Source organism: Muntiacus reevesi, chromosome 18 (genome assembly GCF_963930625.1).
Source record: "Muntiacus reevesi chromosome 18, mMunRee1.1, whole genome shotgun sequence".
NCBI lineage: Eukaryota > Metazoa > Chordata > Mammalia > Artiodactyla > Cervidae > Muntiacus > Muntiacus reevesi.
In genome coordinates, this window is record NC_089266.1 from 20,165,307 (window position 1) to 20,184,443 (window position 19,137).

Consider the following 19,137-nt stretch of genomic DNA (forward strand, 5'->3'; position numbering starts at 1 on the left):
ATAAACAGAGCTTTGTCCTAAGAGCGCAAAGGAAATAGAAAACTGATCTCTGATCTTGACTGTTTGTAACCTTGATGAGATCGCAACGACAAAACAATGTGAACAAGTCCAAAATAATTTAACCCCAATTGAATAGTGTTTGAGGAGAGGCACGCTTATATTCAGGGATCACTGGTGGTTCAGTTGGTAAAGAATCTGCCCACAGTGCAAGAAACTTGGGTTGGATCCCTGGGTCGGGAAGATTCCCTGGAGAAGGGAATAGCTACCCACTCCAGAGTTCTTGTCTGGAGAATTCCATGGACCAAGGAGCCTGGCGGGCTACAGTCCATGTGGTCATAAAGAGCTGGACACAACTGAGCGACTCACACACACACATCCTTATATTCAGGTGAGAGCACTTAAGAACAGCCCCTTCTCGGCCCCCTTCAACCTGGTATTGAAGGAATAGATCCACCCAGACCAGGTCGATGACTCGATCCACACAGCCCTTGTTGATGCCTCTCTCATCACTTCACTTGGGGTCTCCAGGATGCTGCCTCTGAGCAGTTCACTCTTCACCCAGTCACGAGGTCTTGAGGGAGGACACCGATGGCGTGTTCACACAGCCGTGTCCCCCGCTGTGGCCCCAGCACCTGGCCTGGTTGGCGTCCAGTGAATGACTCTGAAATGAGGGAATCATCATTAGCATCAGGAAAACTCCTGAGACATGCTGAGTTCTGGTCTCCAGAGAGAACTCAGATGTCTCCTACGTGTAGGTCAAAGCCTTTCTGCAGCAGTTTATGAAGATGCCATAGCCCACCAGGTCTCCTGTTGCTCCTCTTCTTCCCACTCTGCCCCAACTCTCACAAATAACATTTGCAGTTCTCTGACTCAAAATTTAGCTTTTGGCATCTCGGCCCAGTTATAGTGCAGTCATCGCTCTTTCTCTGGGACTAAGGCCTAAGGCTTCCTGCCATCCTCACTGCCCAGCTCACTGCCACCTGCACTGTCTGCTCTGTCTCCAGGGTACTTCTCCCGCTGGAAGTCTCGCCGATGCCATGTCCCAGAAGCACCTTCAGATCAACCAGACATTTGAGGAGCTGCGACTGGTCACACAGGACACAGAGAATGAGCTGAAGAAGCTGCAGCAGACTCAAGAGTATTTCATCATCCAGTATCAGGAGAGCCTGAGGATCCAGGGTGAGCCTGGTGTGGGAGGGTGGTGCGTGTCCGGAGGACTGGAGTGAGGACTGGCAAGAAGCTGGTTGGCTTAGGAGAGAACCAGTTCTCCGTTTAGAGGCGTTTTCCTCTCTCTGGGGTAGCAGAGAATCCTTTGCGTTGAAGGCAGCGCCGGAGGCTGAGGCCTTGGAAGGGAAAAATACAGGCACTGGTCCTGGGAGAGAAGGTGGGGTCTCATTCTGGCCCCCCACCACATCCAAGGAGCTGCTGGTCTGTGAGGAAAGGCATTTCCTCTTGTGGGAAGGGGCACACAGACTAAGGAAACAGTATCAGATGGCACTTTGTACGTGCAGGCATTTTCAAAGTGGTGCTTTATTGAAATGGTAAGCTTTCTGAACAGGGAGACTATTCGAGACATAGAGCTGTGTTCTACAGCCTTTTAGTATTGTTTTGTGCGGTTGTTCAGGCAGGCTGTCCTGGGGCAGAGCAACTAGTGCATCTCAGTAAGCCCTGTAGGCAGAGGAGCCCCTACCTGGGGTAAAACCTGCTGGTGCCTTGGGCAGAATCAGTCTGGAAGGTGTGGAGCCCCACCAGCACCCCCTATTGACCCTTCAGAGTTTGGCAGTGTGACTTTAATACAGGTGTGCTTGGGAGATGCCAAGGGTTAGGTTCCAGACCACTACAATAAATATTGCAATAAAGCAATTCACGTGAATTTTTTGGTTTACCAGCGTATATATGTTATGTTTATACTACACTGTAGTCCAGTAAGTGTGCAATAGCATTGTCTAAAAAAAAACTGTACGTACCTTAATTTAAAAATTGCTAATGATCCCAACCTTCAGTGAATTGTAGTAGTAACATCAAAGATCACTGGTTACAGATCAGCATAGCAAATATAGTAATAATGAAAAACTCTGAAATAGTGCAAGGATTACCAAAATGTGACACAGAGACAAGAAATGAGCCAATGCTGTTGGAAAAAAACAGCATCAATAGGCTTGCTTGCCACAAGGTTGCTGCAAGCATTCAATTTATATTTTAAAAAAAAGAACACAGTATCTGTGAAGTACAATATATTGCACCATGATAAAATGAAGTGTCCCTGCAGTTTCCTCTCCCTGGTTACATGCCCTGCTCAAAATCTCAGAGATGCTTTAGCTCAACCAGTCAGCCATGAAAATACATGTGCATGCACATACCATGTCCTTCTCTACTGCCATACCTGTGGGCTCCATTTTAGAACTGTATTAATACCACTTATTCTTTTTATCTTCTGTGGAAGAATATAAATTTGTTTAGAAGGAACAGTTTTTTATCTCTAGACCTTAAGATTTGTTGTTATTGTTGTTGTACAGTCACTAAGGCTTGTCCAACTCTTCGGACTTCATGGACTGCAGCATGCCAGGCTTCGCTATCCGTCACCAACTCTCGGAGCTTGCTCAAACTCATGTCCATCGAGTTGGTGATGCCATCCAACCATCTCATCCTCTGTCGTCCCCTTCTCCTCCTGCCCTCAGTCTTTCCCAGCATTAGGGTCTTTTCCAGTGAGTTGGGTCTTCACATCAGGTGGCCAGAGTGTTGGAGCTTCAGTTTCAGCATCAGTCCTTACAATGAATATTCAGGGTTGATTTCCTTTAAGATTGACTGGTTGGATCTCCTTGTAGTTCAACGGACTCTGAGGCCAGCACAGCCCAAGTCAGAGCTGGTGTTGAGTAAATGATGGCGGATGACTCTGGCATGTCTTCCTCCCATCTATATCCCTACCAGGCTGACCACCTCCTGGATTAGGGAACAGGAGATTTCAGCCTCTTATTTCTGCCCAAGGCCATTGACTGGCTGACAGAATTGATGATCCTATTCTTGGGTTTTCTGTTTCCTACTTGTGAGGTTTGGGTTTGTCCCCATCATGCAATGTCTCATTTATCAAGTGCACCCATCAGAAACACAGATGACTGATCTGTTTGTGTGAGGGCAGCCTCAGCTCCCTCCAGTGGAGCAGACAATTGCCTCACGTCTCCTGGCATCCTTCCCAGAAGCTTCTGCAATCTGCCAGGAGAGACCTAAGTGGGTCACTTGCATAAGGAAGCCAGGTCCTAGCGTTGGGATTATCACTGTCTCCTGTGGGTGGCAGGATTCCGAGGTGGCTGTCCAGATTGCTCTGCTCTGTTCCTTGCCTGCTCAGTCCCCTGCAGTCAGGATGGAGCCCTATTTCTAAGTTCTCTTCTCGTTCCGGGCTTTCCTGGCTGAATGGAGTTGTTTTAGTCTGTCCCAGCCTCGTGCGTCAATAGGCCAGGGTCTCGGCCGTGTGACATGGCCCTCAGAGGCCTGCCAGGGCTTTGACCGAGACTTGCTGACTGACGCTCACATCTTCTAGACTCAGCCCCAGTGAGACCCTGGGACGTTCAGAAAGGCCATTGGCGAGGGTTGGATGCCACACTGGGGACAGTGGTTCCCTGTGGAGGGAGGGATGGGGTTACCAGCAGGGGAGGGTACAGGTGCTTCACCGTGGAAGTGCTTGATTTCTTAAGCGGCTTCTTGACACACGGGTGCTCCTTGTATCATCCTCTCTACTTCCCGTGTCTTGAGTATGTCATCACAGGTTGTTTGCAGAGGGAGTCAGTGAGGCCTGGTTACATATTCCTGCCATGGATGAGCCGCCTGCGAGCTGGTGTGGAGAGAAACTGCCTCGCTCTCCCGAGAGAATCTCGCTGCCTTGGTGTCCCAGTGGCCCCGGCTCTCTCTGTGTCTCTCTCCCGGTTGGTCAGCTGAGCTCACAGCGACCAACCTGGACAAGCACGCTAGGGACCTTCACCGCCTGAAGGAGCCCCCCTTCCCTGAGGAGAGGCTGCCGAGCCCGGGAGACAGGACGACGCCCGGGAAGCAGAGCCTCCTGACGAGGCTGTGCCCGTGCGGTTGGAGCTGAGAGCTGCTCCGTCAGCCCTTCATCCCCGCATGTAGCCCATTAACCGTGACTGACTTCCGTCTGAGGCCAGTGGTGCGGGGCAGCTTCCTGAGCGTTTCTGTCTCGTCACTTATTTAACCTCCCAGCAGCTGCTGAGGTAGATGCCTCGTGAGACTCCCCTTTTACAGGTGGGGAAACTGAGGCATAGGAGAGCGGGTTGACTTGCCCGAGTTCACCCACCTGGTGAATGGCGGGGTTCACTTCAGACCAGACATGGTGGCTCCAAGCCAGACCCCGCATGGGGTGAGGAGGGCTGATGGGGCTTGGCCAGGGCAGGCTCCTCCTCAGCTGTCCCCCAGGCTTCCATCTCCCCACTCCCTGAGGGGAGCTGAGTCAGGGCACAGGGGCCAGAGCCTTCTCATCTCTGGCCCCGTTGCTGTGGAACCCGACCGGCCGTGGGTCAGACCTGTCCCCGCGAGGGTCTTGCCTCCAGAACAGATGGGCCCCCGGCTGGCCCGGGGAGGTCATGGTCATGGCGTCCTGTCCCCTCCTCCAGCTCAATTTGCCCAGCTGGCCCAGCTGAACCCCCAGGAGCGACTGAGCCGGGAGACGGCCCTCCAGCAGAAGCAGGTGTCCCTGGAGGCCTGGCTGCAGCGCGAGGCCCAGACGCTGCAGCAGTACCGCGTGGTGAGTGGGCTCTGCGTCCCTGCCCTCCCGCGGGGGCGGTGACGCCCCGAGCTGTCCGGGGGACCCCGAGGGAGGCAGAGAGCCAGGAGGAGAGCGGGACCTGGCGGGGCAGGAGGCCAGGGCCTTCTTCCCCGCGGGCCTGAGGGGCAGAGTCGGTCTGGGAGGAGGAGGCCCTGCAGGGCTGTTCTGAGAGTCCAGAAGGGCCCTCTGAGCCACCGCCCGACCCTCAGGAGCTGGCCGAGAAGCACCAGAAGACCCTGCAGCTGCTGCGGAAGCAGCAGACCATCATCTTGGATGACGAGCTGATTCAGTGGAAGCGGCGGCAGCAGCTGGCGGGGAACGGCGGTCCCCCCGAGGGCAGCCTGGATGTGCTGCAGTCCTGGTACTGGGACTGGGGGGCAGGGAGGGGCAGCAGGGGCTCAGAGTGATGCTGCCAGCTGCTGTTTGCTCCCACGTCTGCACGAGCAGCTGGCTCCCTCTTGTCTGGACACGGGTCTCATCCCACCAGTGGTTCTGGGTTGATGCTGACGCTGGTCTCCCTTCCTGTGCCCCCTGCCCTGGGAGGGGCGTCACTGGCTTGGATGCTGGGGTGGGGCAGGTGGCAAAGTGACGCTCAGGCTGGTTGGACCCCAGTCAGCATCGCTCCTCCTGGGTGTTTCTCTGGGTTTCTGGAAGGCAAGGCATCTCTGCTGTGCCCAGGGAACATCAAAGTGACCCGGGCGCCAGGCCTTCCTGGGGCTCGAGCTGGGTGTGGGCCTGGTCCCCGCCTGGGCGCCTGCCAGCTTCTGACCTGGAGGATGTGGGTGAAGCCGGTGTCCTTCCCTTGGGCCCCGGGGCTCGCGTTCAGGTGTGAGAAGTTGGCGGAGATCATCTGGCAGAACCGGCAGCAAATCCGCAGAGCCGAGCACCTCTGCCAGCAGCTGCCCATCCCCGGCCCCGTGGAGGAGATGCTGGCCGAGGTCAACGCCACCATCACTGACATCATCTCAGCCCTGGTGACCAGGTGACTGCTGCCTCCTGGCCACGCCCCACTCCCATCTGGTTACCCTGGGTGGGGGGCAGCAGCGTCTTTAAAGATGGGGAGCTCTAGCTTAAATCCTTCAGTTTCTGCCTCACACCCTCATCCCATCCTCCTCTGTCCCCTGTTGCTATGGCCTCTTGCTGTTGACCCCACCAGTTTTTCTCGTGGACACTACACGGACGTTTGTCTCCTGCAATTCGTTTTAGTTGCTGAGTTCCTTTCACTGCCTCCCTTCCCACCAGCTCCCCCGACTCACAGTGACCCCCAGGGAGGGTGGACTGTGCTCCAAGCCCTCCCTTCACCTGCTCAGCCCGGCGCAAGGCAGCCTCCCCACATGGAGGGAGTGTCCAGAGCCCTGTCCCCTGAGGTATCTCCTGTCCCCGCAGCACATTCATCATCGAGAAGCAACCCCCTCAGGTCCTGAAGACCCAGACCAAGTTTGCGGCCACCGTGCGCCTGCTGGTGGGCGGGAAGCTGAACGTGCACATGAACCCCCCCCAGGTGAAGGCCACCATCATCAGCGAGCAGCAGGCCAAGTCACTGCTCAAGAACGAGAACACCCGCAAGTATGTTGCCCTGGAAACAGAAGGAAAGGGATCCCACCTCCTGGCAAGTCTAGGCCTGGCCCTTTGTAGGAGCGCCTCTCCTAGCTCTCAGAGAAGGAATAAGGGTGTTCTTGTGTAAAGAAACTCTGATACAGTAGGCATATGTCTAAGGAAACTTCTTGTGTGTTTTATGTATGTTTACTTCTTATATCATTTATGCAGCTGAACCCCCATTTCCTCTTAAATGACTCAAGTTTTTGACAGCCTCCTTTATTTCCTCCCACCCCCAATATATCACATCCCCTCATGTGTGCTGAGACCCTATGTGGGCGTAGAGTTGAGTCTGTCTCTCGTTTGCAGTGATTACAGCGGGGAGATCCTGAACAACTGCTGTGTGATGGAGTATCACCAGGCCACAGGCACCCTGAGCGCCCACTTCCGGAACATGGTGAGGATGGGAGAAGAGGAAGAACAGACTTTCCCTCTAGTTGCTTGAGGGCTTTATCCTCTCATCTTTCTCCTTGGCAGTCCCTGAAACGAATTAAGAGATCTGACCGTCGTGGAGCAGAGTCAGTGACAGAAGAAAAATTTACCATCCTGTTTGAATCACAGTTCAGTGTTGGTGGAAATGAGCTGGTTTTTCAAGTCAAGGTGTGTGTGTGTGTGTGTGTGTGTGTGTGTGTGTGTATACTTTATATCCCAAAAGAATTGTTTTGATCTCAGAGTATCTTTTCATTTATTTTTATTTTGGAATTCATTTACATTGTGTTAGTGTCAGGTGTACCTACTTGTGATTATTGATGAATAGAAAGTGAGGAGACCTCATCCTTAGGACTCTGTCTCTTAGATTCTCTTAAGACATGAACAAATAATAATGAAATGAAATAGCTAGAATTACGGGTAGAAGTGAACCCAGGGACACATCACTCAGAATGGATTTGAGCACAGTTATTGATAAATTTTAGACATTAGTTTCTTGCTATTTTTTTCCCAGAAATGTCTCCATATTCTTTCTCTTTTCTATCTGTTCTCTAACTTCAAGAAACTTACTCTGTACTTCAGAAATATCTAAGAAATATCTAAATCTCAAAATGTCATGCAGAAATACCTCTGCTAAAATACCTTAAATTTCTAAGACTGTGCAGATGTGAGGTCTTGTTGTTCCTGGAGCCATTCCTGTTCTGCGTTTGAGGGTGACATTTACTGAAATGGAGAGAGGATGCACGTGTTGTGATGGAAACAAAAGGAGAGAAGGGCAGAGCATGTGGCTGTGGACTCTCAGCTCTCCCCCGTGTCTCTTTCAGACCCTGTCTCTCCCAGTGGTGGTGATTGTTCACGGCAGCCAGGATAACAATGCGACGGCCACCGTCCTCTGGGACAACGCTTTTGCAGAGCCTGTGAGTGCATCACTTGGGTCTGAAGATCTCAAGACCTTGACACTGGTGTCCTTAGTCCCTGTCAGTCTCTTTATCCCCACCAAAAGACTTAGAAAAAAAATGCTGTGTTCCTTAGGAGGCAGAATGGAGAGCATGTGGAAAGTAGAATGAGCAGGCGCTTGAAGAAGGGCCAGGGTTTCAAGTCAGGCCCCATCATTTCCTCATTCTGACCACAGGAAATTTGCTTGACCTCTCCGAGTCTAAGCTTCCCATGAGTGTCTGCAACATAGGGAGAGTAATGCTCCAGAGTGGTGTTTGGAAGATTCATCCACAAAATGCTTGTCACATAGTCAGTACTCCGTAAATATTATTTTGAATCCTGGGTAAAGCCATGCATGGAGTTTGGGACTCCCCAGTTTCTTCTAGCGGTTGTGTACTTTATCAGGAAGTCACTTTTGGTTAGAAGTTGCTTCCTGTCATCGTCCCTCCAGTGACTGAGGGTGACATTTCATGTCTTTTCCAAATTTTAGCTCTATGACCCATCCCAAGTCTCAGGAAGAATGAGATGCTGTGTGTAAAGGAATGAGTGTGATCCTGTGGATGTATCACCTCAGTACTGTCTGGGTACCACTCGTGTGTGGCTGGCTTGATCATTTTCAAAACATGTCAGTAGACAGAGTTCTGTGTGGTGCATATTTCCAGTAGAAATTAGTCCAAAGAACCTGATGAAAGGTTATACTTGTTATTTGGAACATAAAGGTATGTCCTTCTCTAATGTGGCTCTAACGTGAAGAGTCTGACTTGGCATTTTCAACAGGGCTCTTTAGAGAACAATATTTTTGCAGCAGGGATGAGATTTTTAGCAAAATTCTGCCATTCTTGTGCTATAAACCCTGCATTTGAGGCTCTTTTAAAAAACATCTACCTAAGGAGCTCGAAGAGAGAATTTGATTGATTTGATTTGATCAAATCCTCTCTTGGATTTGATTGATCCAAGAGAGGATTTGGGAGGGACAATCAATTAAAACAAGAAGACAACTACTCACCAAAGGACTAGACTTTTTAATAAATAAATTTATGTATAGAAATGTATATATATAAACACTTATATATATATATATATATACATATATATGAGAGAATTTGAGTAAGTGAGAATCAAAAGACAAGGGAAAATTGAAAATTTTAAAAAATATCTTGGGGACTTCCCTGGTGGTCCAGCAGCTAAGACTCCGTGCTCCCACTGCAGGGGGCCTGGGTTTGGTCCCTGGTCAGGGAACTAGATCCCACATGCTGCAACTAAGACCCAGCACAGACAAATAAAAATTAAAAAAAAAAAATCTGCCTCCGTTTGTCCTGATGATCCTCCTGGATAGGATTGCCACGTCTGCTCTCCTCTCCCTCCCTGCCCGTCCCTAGATCTCACTCCTTGGGTAACTCTGGCATCTCCTGCCATATGTCATTCCTGAAGTATCTTATCTAAATAAATAAGCATTTTTAACATTTTCAGTTATGTCAATAACTAGTGTACATCTTACTTTTTTTTTAAATTTATTGAAGTATAGTTGATTTACAATGTTGTGTTAATTTCTGATGTATAGCAAAGTGTTCAGTCAGTTCAGTCGCTCAGTTGTGTCTGACTCTTTGCAACCCCATAGACTACAGCATGCCAGGCTTCCGTGTCCATCACCATCTCCTGGAACTTGCTCAAACTCATGTCTATCGAGTCGGTGATGCCATCCAACCATTTCACTTTCTGTCTTACCCTTCTCCTCCTGCCTTCAATCTTTCCCAGCATCAGGGTCTTTTCAAATGAGTCAGTTTTTCACATCAGGTGGTCAAAGTATTGGAGTTTCAGCTTCCAGTGTATATTCAGGACTAATTTCCTTTAGGATTGACTGGTTGGATCTCCTTGCAGTCCAAGGGACTCTCAAGAGTCTTCTCCAACACCACAATTCAAAAGCATCAGTTCTTCGGCGCTAAGCTTTCTTTATGGTCCAACTCTCACATCCATACATGACTACTGGAAAAACCATAGCTTTGACTGGACAGACCTTTGTTGGCAAAGTAATGTCTCTACTTTTTAATATGCTATCTAGGTTTCTCATAGCTTTTCTTCCAAGGAGCAAATGTCTTTTAATTTCATGGCTGCAGTCACCATCTGCAGTGATTTTGGGAGCCCAAGAAAATAAAGTCTGTCACTGTTTCCATTGTTTCCCCATCTATTTGCCATGAAGTGATGGGACTGGATGCCATGTTCTTAAGTTTTTTGAATGTTGAATTTTGAGCCAACTTTTTCCCTCTCCTCTTTCACTTTCATTAAGAGGCTCTTTAGTTCCTCTTCACTTTCTGCCACAAGGATGGTATCACCTGAGTATCTGAGGTTATTGATATTTCTCCCGGCAATCTTGATTCCAGCTTGTGCTTCATCCTGCCTGGCATTTCACGTGATGTACTCTGCATATAAGTTAAATAAGCAGGGTAACAATATACAGTCTTGATGTACTCCTTTCCCAATTTGGAATCAGTCTGTTGTTTCATATCTGGTTCTAACTGTTGCTTCTTGACCTGCATACAGATTTCTCAGGAGGCAGGTGAGGTGGTCTGGTATTCCCACTCTTGAAGCAAAGTGTTTATATATATATTTTTTTTTTCTGATGGTTTGTTGCAGGATGTTGAATATAGTTCCCTGTGCTATACAGTAGGACCTTGTTGTTTATCTGTTTTATATATAATAGCTTGTATCTGCTAATCCCAAACTCCTAATTTCTCCCTCTCCAACTCCCTCTCCCCTTTCTAAAGTTTGTTTTCTTTGTGAGTCTGTTTCTGTTTCATAAACAAGTTTGTGTCTTATTTTAGATCCCACATATAAGTAATATCATATGGTTTTTGTCTTTTTCTTTCTGACTTCACTTAGTGTGAAGAGCTCTAGGCCCATTAGTATTGCTACAGATGGCATTGTTTTTAATGGCTGAGCAGCACTCCTGTGTATTTGTCCACCACACCTTCATCTGCTCACCTTTCGGTGGACGTTTAGGTTGTTCCCGTGTCTTGGCTGTTGTAAGTAGTGCTTCTCTGAGCACAGGGGCACATGTATCTTTTTGAATTAGAGTTTTCTCTGCTTATATACCCAGGAGTGGGATTGCTGGATCTTACGGCAACTCTTTTTAGTTTTTCTTAAGGAACCTCCATCCTGTTTTCCATAGTGGCTGCACCAATTTGTATTTCCACCAGCACTGTAGGAGGGTTCCCCTTTCTCCACATCCTCTCCATTATGCTGTTTTAGAACAAATACATACTTGTAGGAATTATTCTACAGATGTATTTGCCTATATGTGAAATGAGATGAATACACTGCAGCTTTGCTTGTAACAATAGCCAAAGACTTAAGGATGATATATAGATGTCCACCAATGGAGATCTGGTTAAATATATTATTGTTCCTCCATACTGTAGAATATTTAGCAGTCACAAAAGAAAATGAAAAATTTCTTTATGTGCTAATGTGAGGTCTTCTAGATAAAGTATTAAGTGAAAAAAAGGAGATGCAGAATACGTGGGTTTTATATTTTAAGAAAAGAAAATTATACATATTTGCTGACAGGCCTAGAATATCTTTGTTAGTATACACAATAAACTAGATTACATGCTTTGGGGAGAGGAACTAGATTGCTGGCAGACACAGATAGGAAAGTGATAGGAAAGTGACTTCACTGTATACCGTTCTGTGCTTTTTAAATTTTATATCATGTGAAGGAATTGACTTTTCCAAAAGCAATTTATAATAAAATGAAGTACTGTGGCTGAATGGGATGAAAGCAGTTTTTAATAAATTTATATCTGAATCTGTTTCTCAGTAAAATCTTCAGCTCACAGTTTCTACTCTTCCACACAAGTTATTTCACTTTAAGCTCACGTTCTTGGCAGAAGGAGTCAAGAGCAAGGATGACACTTGAGCACACATATATGAACACACACACAACACACACACACATTCTCTCCATATACCTAGAGAACCAGTCTTGTAGACTTCAACTCCCTTTGAATTTCCAGTATCAGAGCCAGACTTTGGTCATGTTTTTTTTCATGACTGTTGAAACACGACACATCCAGCAGCTCACTTACAGAATCCCACAGAAAGCACGAGGTTACCTTCCAAGTTGTGTGTGAAGAAGATAAAATGGATCCTTCTGAATTTCACGAAACTGCACACCCCAAGGAAGTTTGAGTTGACACTCAGGCTCAGCCAAACAAGTGTTTGTAACTCCATCCAGTCCCTGGTGTTTTTCTCTTGCGCATCAAGGGTATAAATCATGCGACTGTCTTCTCCTAAGGTTTCTGGCTTCTCTCCCCCTCAGGGCAGGGTTCCGTTTGCGGTGCCCGACAAAGTCCTGTGGCCGCAGCTGTGCGAGGCGCTCAACATGAAATTCAAGGCCGAGGTGCAGAGCAACCGGGGCCTGACCAAGGAGAACCTGGTGTTCCTGGCGCAGAAGCTGTTCAACAGCAGCAGCAGCCACCTCGAGGACTACAGCGGCATGTCCGTGTCCTGGTCCCAGTTCAACCGGGTGAGGGACGCGCCGCCTGCAGCAGTTAGATCAGCCCCTGCACCCTGCACCAGGCTCCCCTCAGGAGCCTCCCTGCACCAGGCCCGCACTCCTCGGGTCTCTAATGTGATGTGCCCGTGATATTAGGAAGCTTCTGAACAGATGGACAACCTCATACATTTTATGTAGAAAATTACATGCTTAATATTTAAGCAAATCGGGTGCACTAGCATGCAGCCAGTGCATTTTCTCCTTTGTAAAGGAAACAGCAAAGTGAACAGTAATGTAACTCATGAGAAGTAAAGCTTTTGTGATGATTAGAGCTCCATGGCTCTGTCCCCTTGACTCTCTGATGTTCCTTGATGCATAATGCAAAGTCAGGCTCCCATGGAACCCTCGGTCCAAGAAAGAGGATGCTGATGAAGGAAATTTAAGTTGATTTTAAATTGAACTTTAATTTCTTTGCTTACACCCCCACCCCACTTACTATAAGTGCCCTAATTCAGGGATTTCATAGTCTCTGAGTATGTCCTTTTTGAACGGTTATGTGCCAACCAGCTGGCTAAGAGGTTTGCTGGTGATCAGAGGAGCTTTGCTAGGAGAAGCAGGAGGCCTTCATGCTCTGTCTTTGCCATTGCAGTATGGCTCCTGCCTTCCAACAGAATCAGATCACTGCATTTGGCTGATAATTGTTGGTAACACCCAGATGATGGAGTGTTCCCTATAGCCTCGTGGTGCGATCTGATGTAATTCACGTTTACGCATCACCGGAGCATCTTGTTAAGGGGTGGGCTTGGGTGCAGCAGGCCTGAGATGAGGCCTGACATTCTGCATTTCTCAGAAGCTCCTGGGTGATGCTGCTGCAGTTCGTCACAGGCCACAATCACAACCAACAAAGGACTAGTCAGCCCAGATGCAGGGGAGAGGGTGTGTGGCCAGGCCCACTGAGTGTTGGTAATTGCTTTGTGGTGTTTTCCCCTTCTCCCGTCTTTTCTTCTCTGCACTGTTTTTTGGTTGTAGGACCCTTTGGTCAAACTCAGGCAGGCATCTATATTTGTATGTTCCTAACAGTGTGGATGTTTTCCATTTAATTTGTCCAGTTAAAGCGTATCCAGGCAATCAGACCCTGAGCATGGCTTTTGCCTTCTTGGGTTCACTGTTGTCTCTCCAACCAGGAGAATTTACCCGGACGGAATTACACTTTCTGGCAGTGGTTTGATGGTGTTATGGAAGTGTTAAAGAAACATCTCAAGCCTCATTGGAATGATGGGTGAGCATTGTCATTTATTAAGCTGGCAGTAGAGTGGCAGGGTCTTCCTTCTTGCATTGAAACATCACACTCTGCTTCTGCCCCTTTGGCCTTTATGATCCAGGGCTATCTTGGGTTTCGTGAACAAGCAACAGGCCCACGACCTGCTCATCAACAAGCCAGACGGGACCTTCCTGCTGAGGTTCAGTGACTCTGAAATTGGTGGCATCACCATTGCTTGGAAGTTTGATTCTCGTGAGTGTCTCTCCCTTTTTCGGACATCTTGGCTCTGGTTAGGTGCTTACATTGCAAAATTATTATACTTTAACCACCAGTTCATTGAGTACTTGTTATTATTCCTTGGGGCCAGTACTAATTATGGGAAGCACAAATGGATAACCATGACACAGCTGCAGCTGGTGTAAAGTCTTATCATGGGAAACACAAGCACTAATTTTGAGAAATACAAATGGATAGCTACCTTTGTAATGCAGTATCCTGCCCAAAGTGTCAGCTGCTTCACCTTTGAACTTTTTGCCTTATTATTCAACCTTGGGCTTATTTCAGTAAAGAATTACTCTGTCGTTTGGAGTCATTAGAATGGAAATAATATGCTGTTTTTATTGCTCCCTTATCCTAACCTAAGGTTACGGCTATTGACCATTTTCATCTGAAAATATTAGTTCTTTCCTCTGATCCTCACAGTCAAACAAGAGTAGCGTGGTTGTTTTTGGTAACTTAAAGGTTTTAATAGCTTTTAATAACTCTCACACACCCTCTGGCTATGGACACGCTTCCTGTCTCTCTTACGTGCTTTTGTAGAGGGAGTCAGGGACTGGAGTCAGCAACAAGTTTCTTGTAGGGAGGGAGAGAATGCTGTTTGAACTGGAAACTGCCTGAGATCATTCAATCTCAAGGGAAGTAGGGTATGCGGTACCCGCTTATCTACCCATGACTCTTAAAACTGCTTAATCCACAACCCACGGTTATTTTTAAATGGAGATTTTTATTAGAACAGTTTTCATCGAGAGCTTTATTTGTAGTCTCTTTGGGTTTTAAGGTTTCCTGTTCACAAGTCATATTTAGAACCATGATTATTCTGTCTGTTGATCTAGAGGAAAGAATGTTTTGGAATCTGATGCCTTTTACCACCAGAGATTTCTCCATCCGCTCCCTGGCCGACCGCCTGGGAGACCTGAGTTACCTTATCTACGTGTTTCCTGACCGGCCCAAAGATGAAGTGTACTCCAAGTATTACACCCCAGTTCCATGCGAGCCTGCCACTGGTAACAATGTTCGCATTCTGATTTGGTTTTGTTGTGATTTGGGGCTTTGTCTTAGGTGTATATGTGTCTGTGTCTGTATAAAATCTGTACAGTTAATACTCAGTGGTTGCTGTTTGAGCTTTATGCAGGGCAGATATAAATCCCAGGCTGTTTTCTTTAGTCAGACAAAAAACATATCCACCACCAGCCCCAAGTATCAAACTGAAGGGAACGAGTATCTGTTTGAATCCTGGCTTTTAATTCTTTTGAGTATTTCCCCAGAAGGGAAAGGACTACTTTATATGATAATTTATATGATTAACTTTTTGAGGAACCACCATAGTGTTTTTCTAGCAGCTGCAGTGTGTTACAATGTACAAGTTTAGAGCAAACAAAATTAGAAAGGTAAAATTTTGTTTTTTAAAACAGAGATGATTTTATTGCTTTCTGAGCATAAAAGTATTATGTATTTATTGTAAAATTTTCCAGAATAGTATAGAAAAGAAAATAGATATCACACGGCATTCTTATCTCATCCACATAAACAATTTAGTAAATGTTCTTCAGTCCACATAGCTGGGTTTTCTGCATTCAGTCCCCAGAGGCTTATTGAGTACTTCCTGTGTGGGGATTACAATCTAATAGCAGAAGGAAGACAATAAACAAGTAAATAAACATATCTATTTAGTGATGGCCATTATGAAAACAAATAAGGCGAAGGGATAGGGAGTCCAAGAGAGGTGGCCCTTCACACGTGTGGTCTGAGGAGGCAACATCAGAGCTGAGTGAAGTAGGAGGTCACACAGATCTCAAGAGAGAACACTCTAGGCCGAGAGAACAAGAGCAGAGACTCTGAGATGGGATCGAAGTTGGCGTGTTTAGAAAATCTCACGAGGACCCGGGAGGCTGGAACTGGATAAGCAGGGGAGAAATGGCAGGAGACGAGGCCAGAGCAGCAGGAAGGACCGGGTCCTGGCGGGTTTGGGTCATACCGTACATCATCATTTATGACCTGATTACTCTTCCACTGAAAAATACATCACAGGCAGAGTTACAGGCTAGTAAATATAAACTAACAGCATGGTTTTAACAATAGCCTAGACTTCATTGTACGGTGATTCTGTGTTGGTTATTTAAGATACTTTGAAGTTAGTCACAGTTTTTTTGTGATGATTAATAGCAAGATAACCGGGCACCTGCATCTCGTTCCACTTGTTTCCTTAGGACAGATTCCTAAAGACAAATTTGAGACACGTGGTAGGTGCTTTTCAATCATTTTGACACATCTTTCCAGAATTGCCCTCCTGAAAGTGGAGTCTGTTTCCACTGCCATAGACGCCTGTCTGAGTGTCTGTTTCTCCATTCTCCTCCTGCCAGGCATAGAGTCTCTTCATCAGCTTCCTGTTTGCCAGCCTGACATGAGATCTTACGTGTCAGGGCATACACATGAGATCTTAATTCTTATTTTTCATTTCTTTGATTCTTCATAAGTTCAAAACATCTTTTCATGTAATGGCAATAATAACAGTGATAATAAATGAAGTAATAATAGCAGCAAACGTTTGTTGAACACTTACTTGTGTACCAGATACTTTTCTGAGCACATTTAAAATCGTTTCTCTTTTAATCTTCAAGCCAGGCCTGTGCAGTAGCTACTGTTCCCATCCCCAGGTTTCATTTGAGGAGCTGAGGCCCAGAGGAGTAAAGTAACTGGTCAGAGGTCTCACAGCTAGGAAAAGGCCAAGCCAGGGTTTGAGCTCAGTCTAGCCTGTGCTTCTTAACCTCCACATTATTGGCCATTTGTATTTCTCCTGTACGTTTCTATTCCTTGTTCATTTTTCTTTTGGAGTTCCTTTTTCCTTAATGACAGGCAAGGGTTTTTATATAGTAAATAAAGCCTTTATCATATATAGCAGAGATGTTTTTCTCTGTGTCATGGTTCTTTTAACATTTAGGTTTTGTTTTGCTGAAGTGCAAAGATGTGTATTTTCTACATAGCCCAATCTGTTGACCTTTTTCCTTTAGAGATTCTGCCTTCTGTATCATACCTTCCCACCTGGTTATATTTCTAGGTGGGGAACTAAGCCAAAATATTTTTAGACTTATGTGGTATTTTGGATTAAACCTGCCACTGCTTCTTTTTATGAGCCCAGCTAATCTAGGTTTTCAAATGTTATTTTTATAGCATTTCTTTGTTTCTTATCTTTTCTGCCATTCTATAAAATTCTCTGTAGACAGTAAAGCACAAAAAGCATGCGATATTATGAAAAGGCAGCCACTGACATTAGAAGCCCCAGAAGAAGCAGGTCAGGATAACAGGCTATGTGTGACCTATGGCGCGGTTCAGTCTCTTAGACTGAGTCATCCTTCTGACCTCAACGGAATCTTCGCTGTCTAATATAGTTAAGACATACTTGTTGCCTTCCTCACACACCCAGGAAACAAGACATCACCGACTTCAGACTTATCACATTCCTAGTACCGACCTTAGCTGGATTTCCATAGCCAGCCTTTTGAGAAGGTAACTCTGCCTTATCCCCTCGGTTGATGCCTAGCCTATCACATCCCAGAGAGGATGCTGTGAAGAGTGAGGCACTGCAGCAGCAGTATTTTTTTTTTTCTAACCAGCCATGCAGCATAAATGGCACCCACCGGGAGGCACGACCATCACATGACTCCCAAGTACAGAAACCCACACAAAGAACATGCAGACACCTGACAGAGTGACTTTCCATTTCCTGAAAGAGTAGAAGCTCAGAGAGTAACTCCCAGGACACTTGAGTCAGATTAATTCCCTTCTGATGCTTAGATTTTTCTGCACGACCCCTGGCAAGTGTTGGGCCACCATCCCTGTGAATACCTCCAGTGATAAGGAAGTCAGTTCTTCCCGAGGCTGTTTCTCTAGAGCCCAGTGGTGACAGCATTCTTCCTTGTCTGATTGGGAAGTTGTCCAGTCGTGACCTTCCCAAGTTGGTCCTCGTTTTGTTGCCAGACCTTCTGTATCTGCAGCTTGAAACTTTTGAAGATATATTTTCTTTTTACAGTGAGTGTGCAGTTAATGCTTGATTTAGATTTGTATTGAAGTTTACTTTTTTTATGGTTTAAAGAATGTATTAGCACATCCTAGCCAACTTGGAAGCTGTCTTAACTTCCATTGTCAGTATTGAGGCTTCTCCTCTCCTGGGTCTTCCTAATGAATTAAAATATGTGCTAGTGGGACTTCCCTGGTGCTCCAGTGGCTAAGAGTTTGTATTCCCGATGCAGGGGGCCCAGGTTTGAGCCCTGGTCAAAGAATTAGATCCCACATGCCGCAACTAAGCCAGAATTAATTATTTTAAAAGACTCCATGCTCCCAATGCAAGGGTTATGGTTTTGATCCCAGGCTGGGGAATCAAAACCCACATGCCACACTACAAGACCAAAAGAAATGAGAGAGAGAAATGAAAGACACACTTGTACCAAATCGTAAGAGAAAATGAGGTGATTCTGTCTTATCCTAAGAAAAGACGGGATTCTTAAGGGAGACTGCATTGTCATTTCATTTGAAAACTTTGGTTCTCATCATCATTTTCCCTGCTCGGCAGCTAAAGCAGTGGATGGATACGTGAAGCCACAGATCAAGCAAGTGGTCCCTGAGTAAGTGTCCGGGTCCAGCTCTGGTCTCCTGCTGCCTCTTCTGTCCTCCTCTGCCTCCACCTGGCTCTCCTTACCCCCACTGCCTCCCCTCTTATTCCCTAACCCCCCCCCCACACACACACACACACACACCTGGCCCAGCCCTGGGGAGGGAACTGGGCCCTGGTCACGAGGGGACTGGAACCCAGGGCCTGGCTCCCACATCCAGAGCCCCAGGCTCAGTGGCCATTGTCCTTCCACACCTGAGAAAGACACAAAAGTGCCCCCTCCCCACTCCCCCCTGCTAAGGCTCCGCTTCCTCCCACAGGTTTGTGAGCGCCTCTGCAGACTCTGCCGGAGGCAGCGCCACCTACATGGACCAGGCTCCCTCCCCAGCCGTGTGCCCCCAGGCTCACTATAACATGTACCCACAGAAGTAGGTTGTGTTCTCATGGGGCTCCGGGGGGAGGAACTGGGCACCCAGCCTCAGCCTCAGGCTGGGTGCCCAGAGGACTGATGGGCAAGGACACCAAGGCTGGTCTGGGTCTGAGACCACCCAGGCCAGGCGGGCTCAGGCACATGCCCAGGTGGGAGGGAGAGATTGACCGCATTGGTAGTATCGAACAGGGTTGGGCAATGTCACCTGCTCCGCTCTTCTAAAGTGGAGATTTTTCTGGCCCTGTGTAAGAACCAGATGGGGTTTAAGTATGTGCGGGCAGCCAGTGTTGAGGCTGGGTAGGCTGGGTATTTTAGTCTGAGTCACTGTGTCCAA

At 47.1% G+C, this 19,137-nt stretch overlaps 1 protein-coding gene across 4 annotated transcripts in view; it reads left to right on the forward strand.

Moving 5' to 3' along the window:
- The window catches only part of LOC136150042 (signal transducer and activator of transcription 5B), a 75,057-nt gene that overhangs the window by 53,153 nt on the left and 2,767 nt on the right, over window positions 1–19,137 (forward strand). For all 4 annotated transcript variants that reach the window (XM_065910791.1, XM_065910790.1, XM_065910792.1 and 1 more), the window contains 14 exons: window positions 1,005–1,179; window positions 4,620–4,750; window positions 4,981–5,132; window positions 5,598–5,753; window positions 6,158–6,337; window positions 6,677–6,764; window positions 6,845–6,967; window positions 7,621–7,713; window positions 12,051–12,257; window positions 13,412–13,506; window positions 13,610–13,740; window positions 14,601–14,771; window positions 18,335–18,386; window positions 18,694–18,801. In XM_065910791.1, coding sequence (XP_065766863.1) covers window positions 1,005–1,179; window positions 4,620–4,750; window positions 4,981–5,132; window positions 5,598–5,753; window positions 6,158–6,337; window positions 6,677–6,764; window positions 6,845–6,967; window positions 7,621–7,713; window positions 12,051–12,257; window positions 13,412–13,506; window positions 13,610–13,740; window positions 14,601–14,771; window positions 18,335–18,386; window positions 18,694–18,801 — 1,862 coding nt within the window. The remainder of the gene's footprint in view (window positions 1–1,004; window positions 1,180–4,619; window positions 4,751–4,980; window positions 5,133–5,597; window positions 5,754–6,157; window positions 6,338–6,676; window positions 6,765–6,844; window positions 6,968–7,620; window positions 7,714–12,050; window positions 12,258–13,411; window positions 13,507–13,609; window positions 13,741–14,600; window positions 14,772–18,334; window positions 18,387–18,693; window positions 18,802–19,137) is intronic.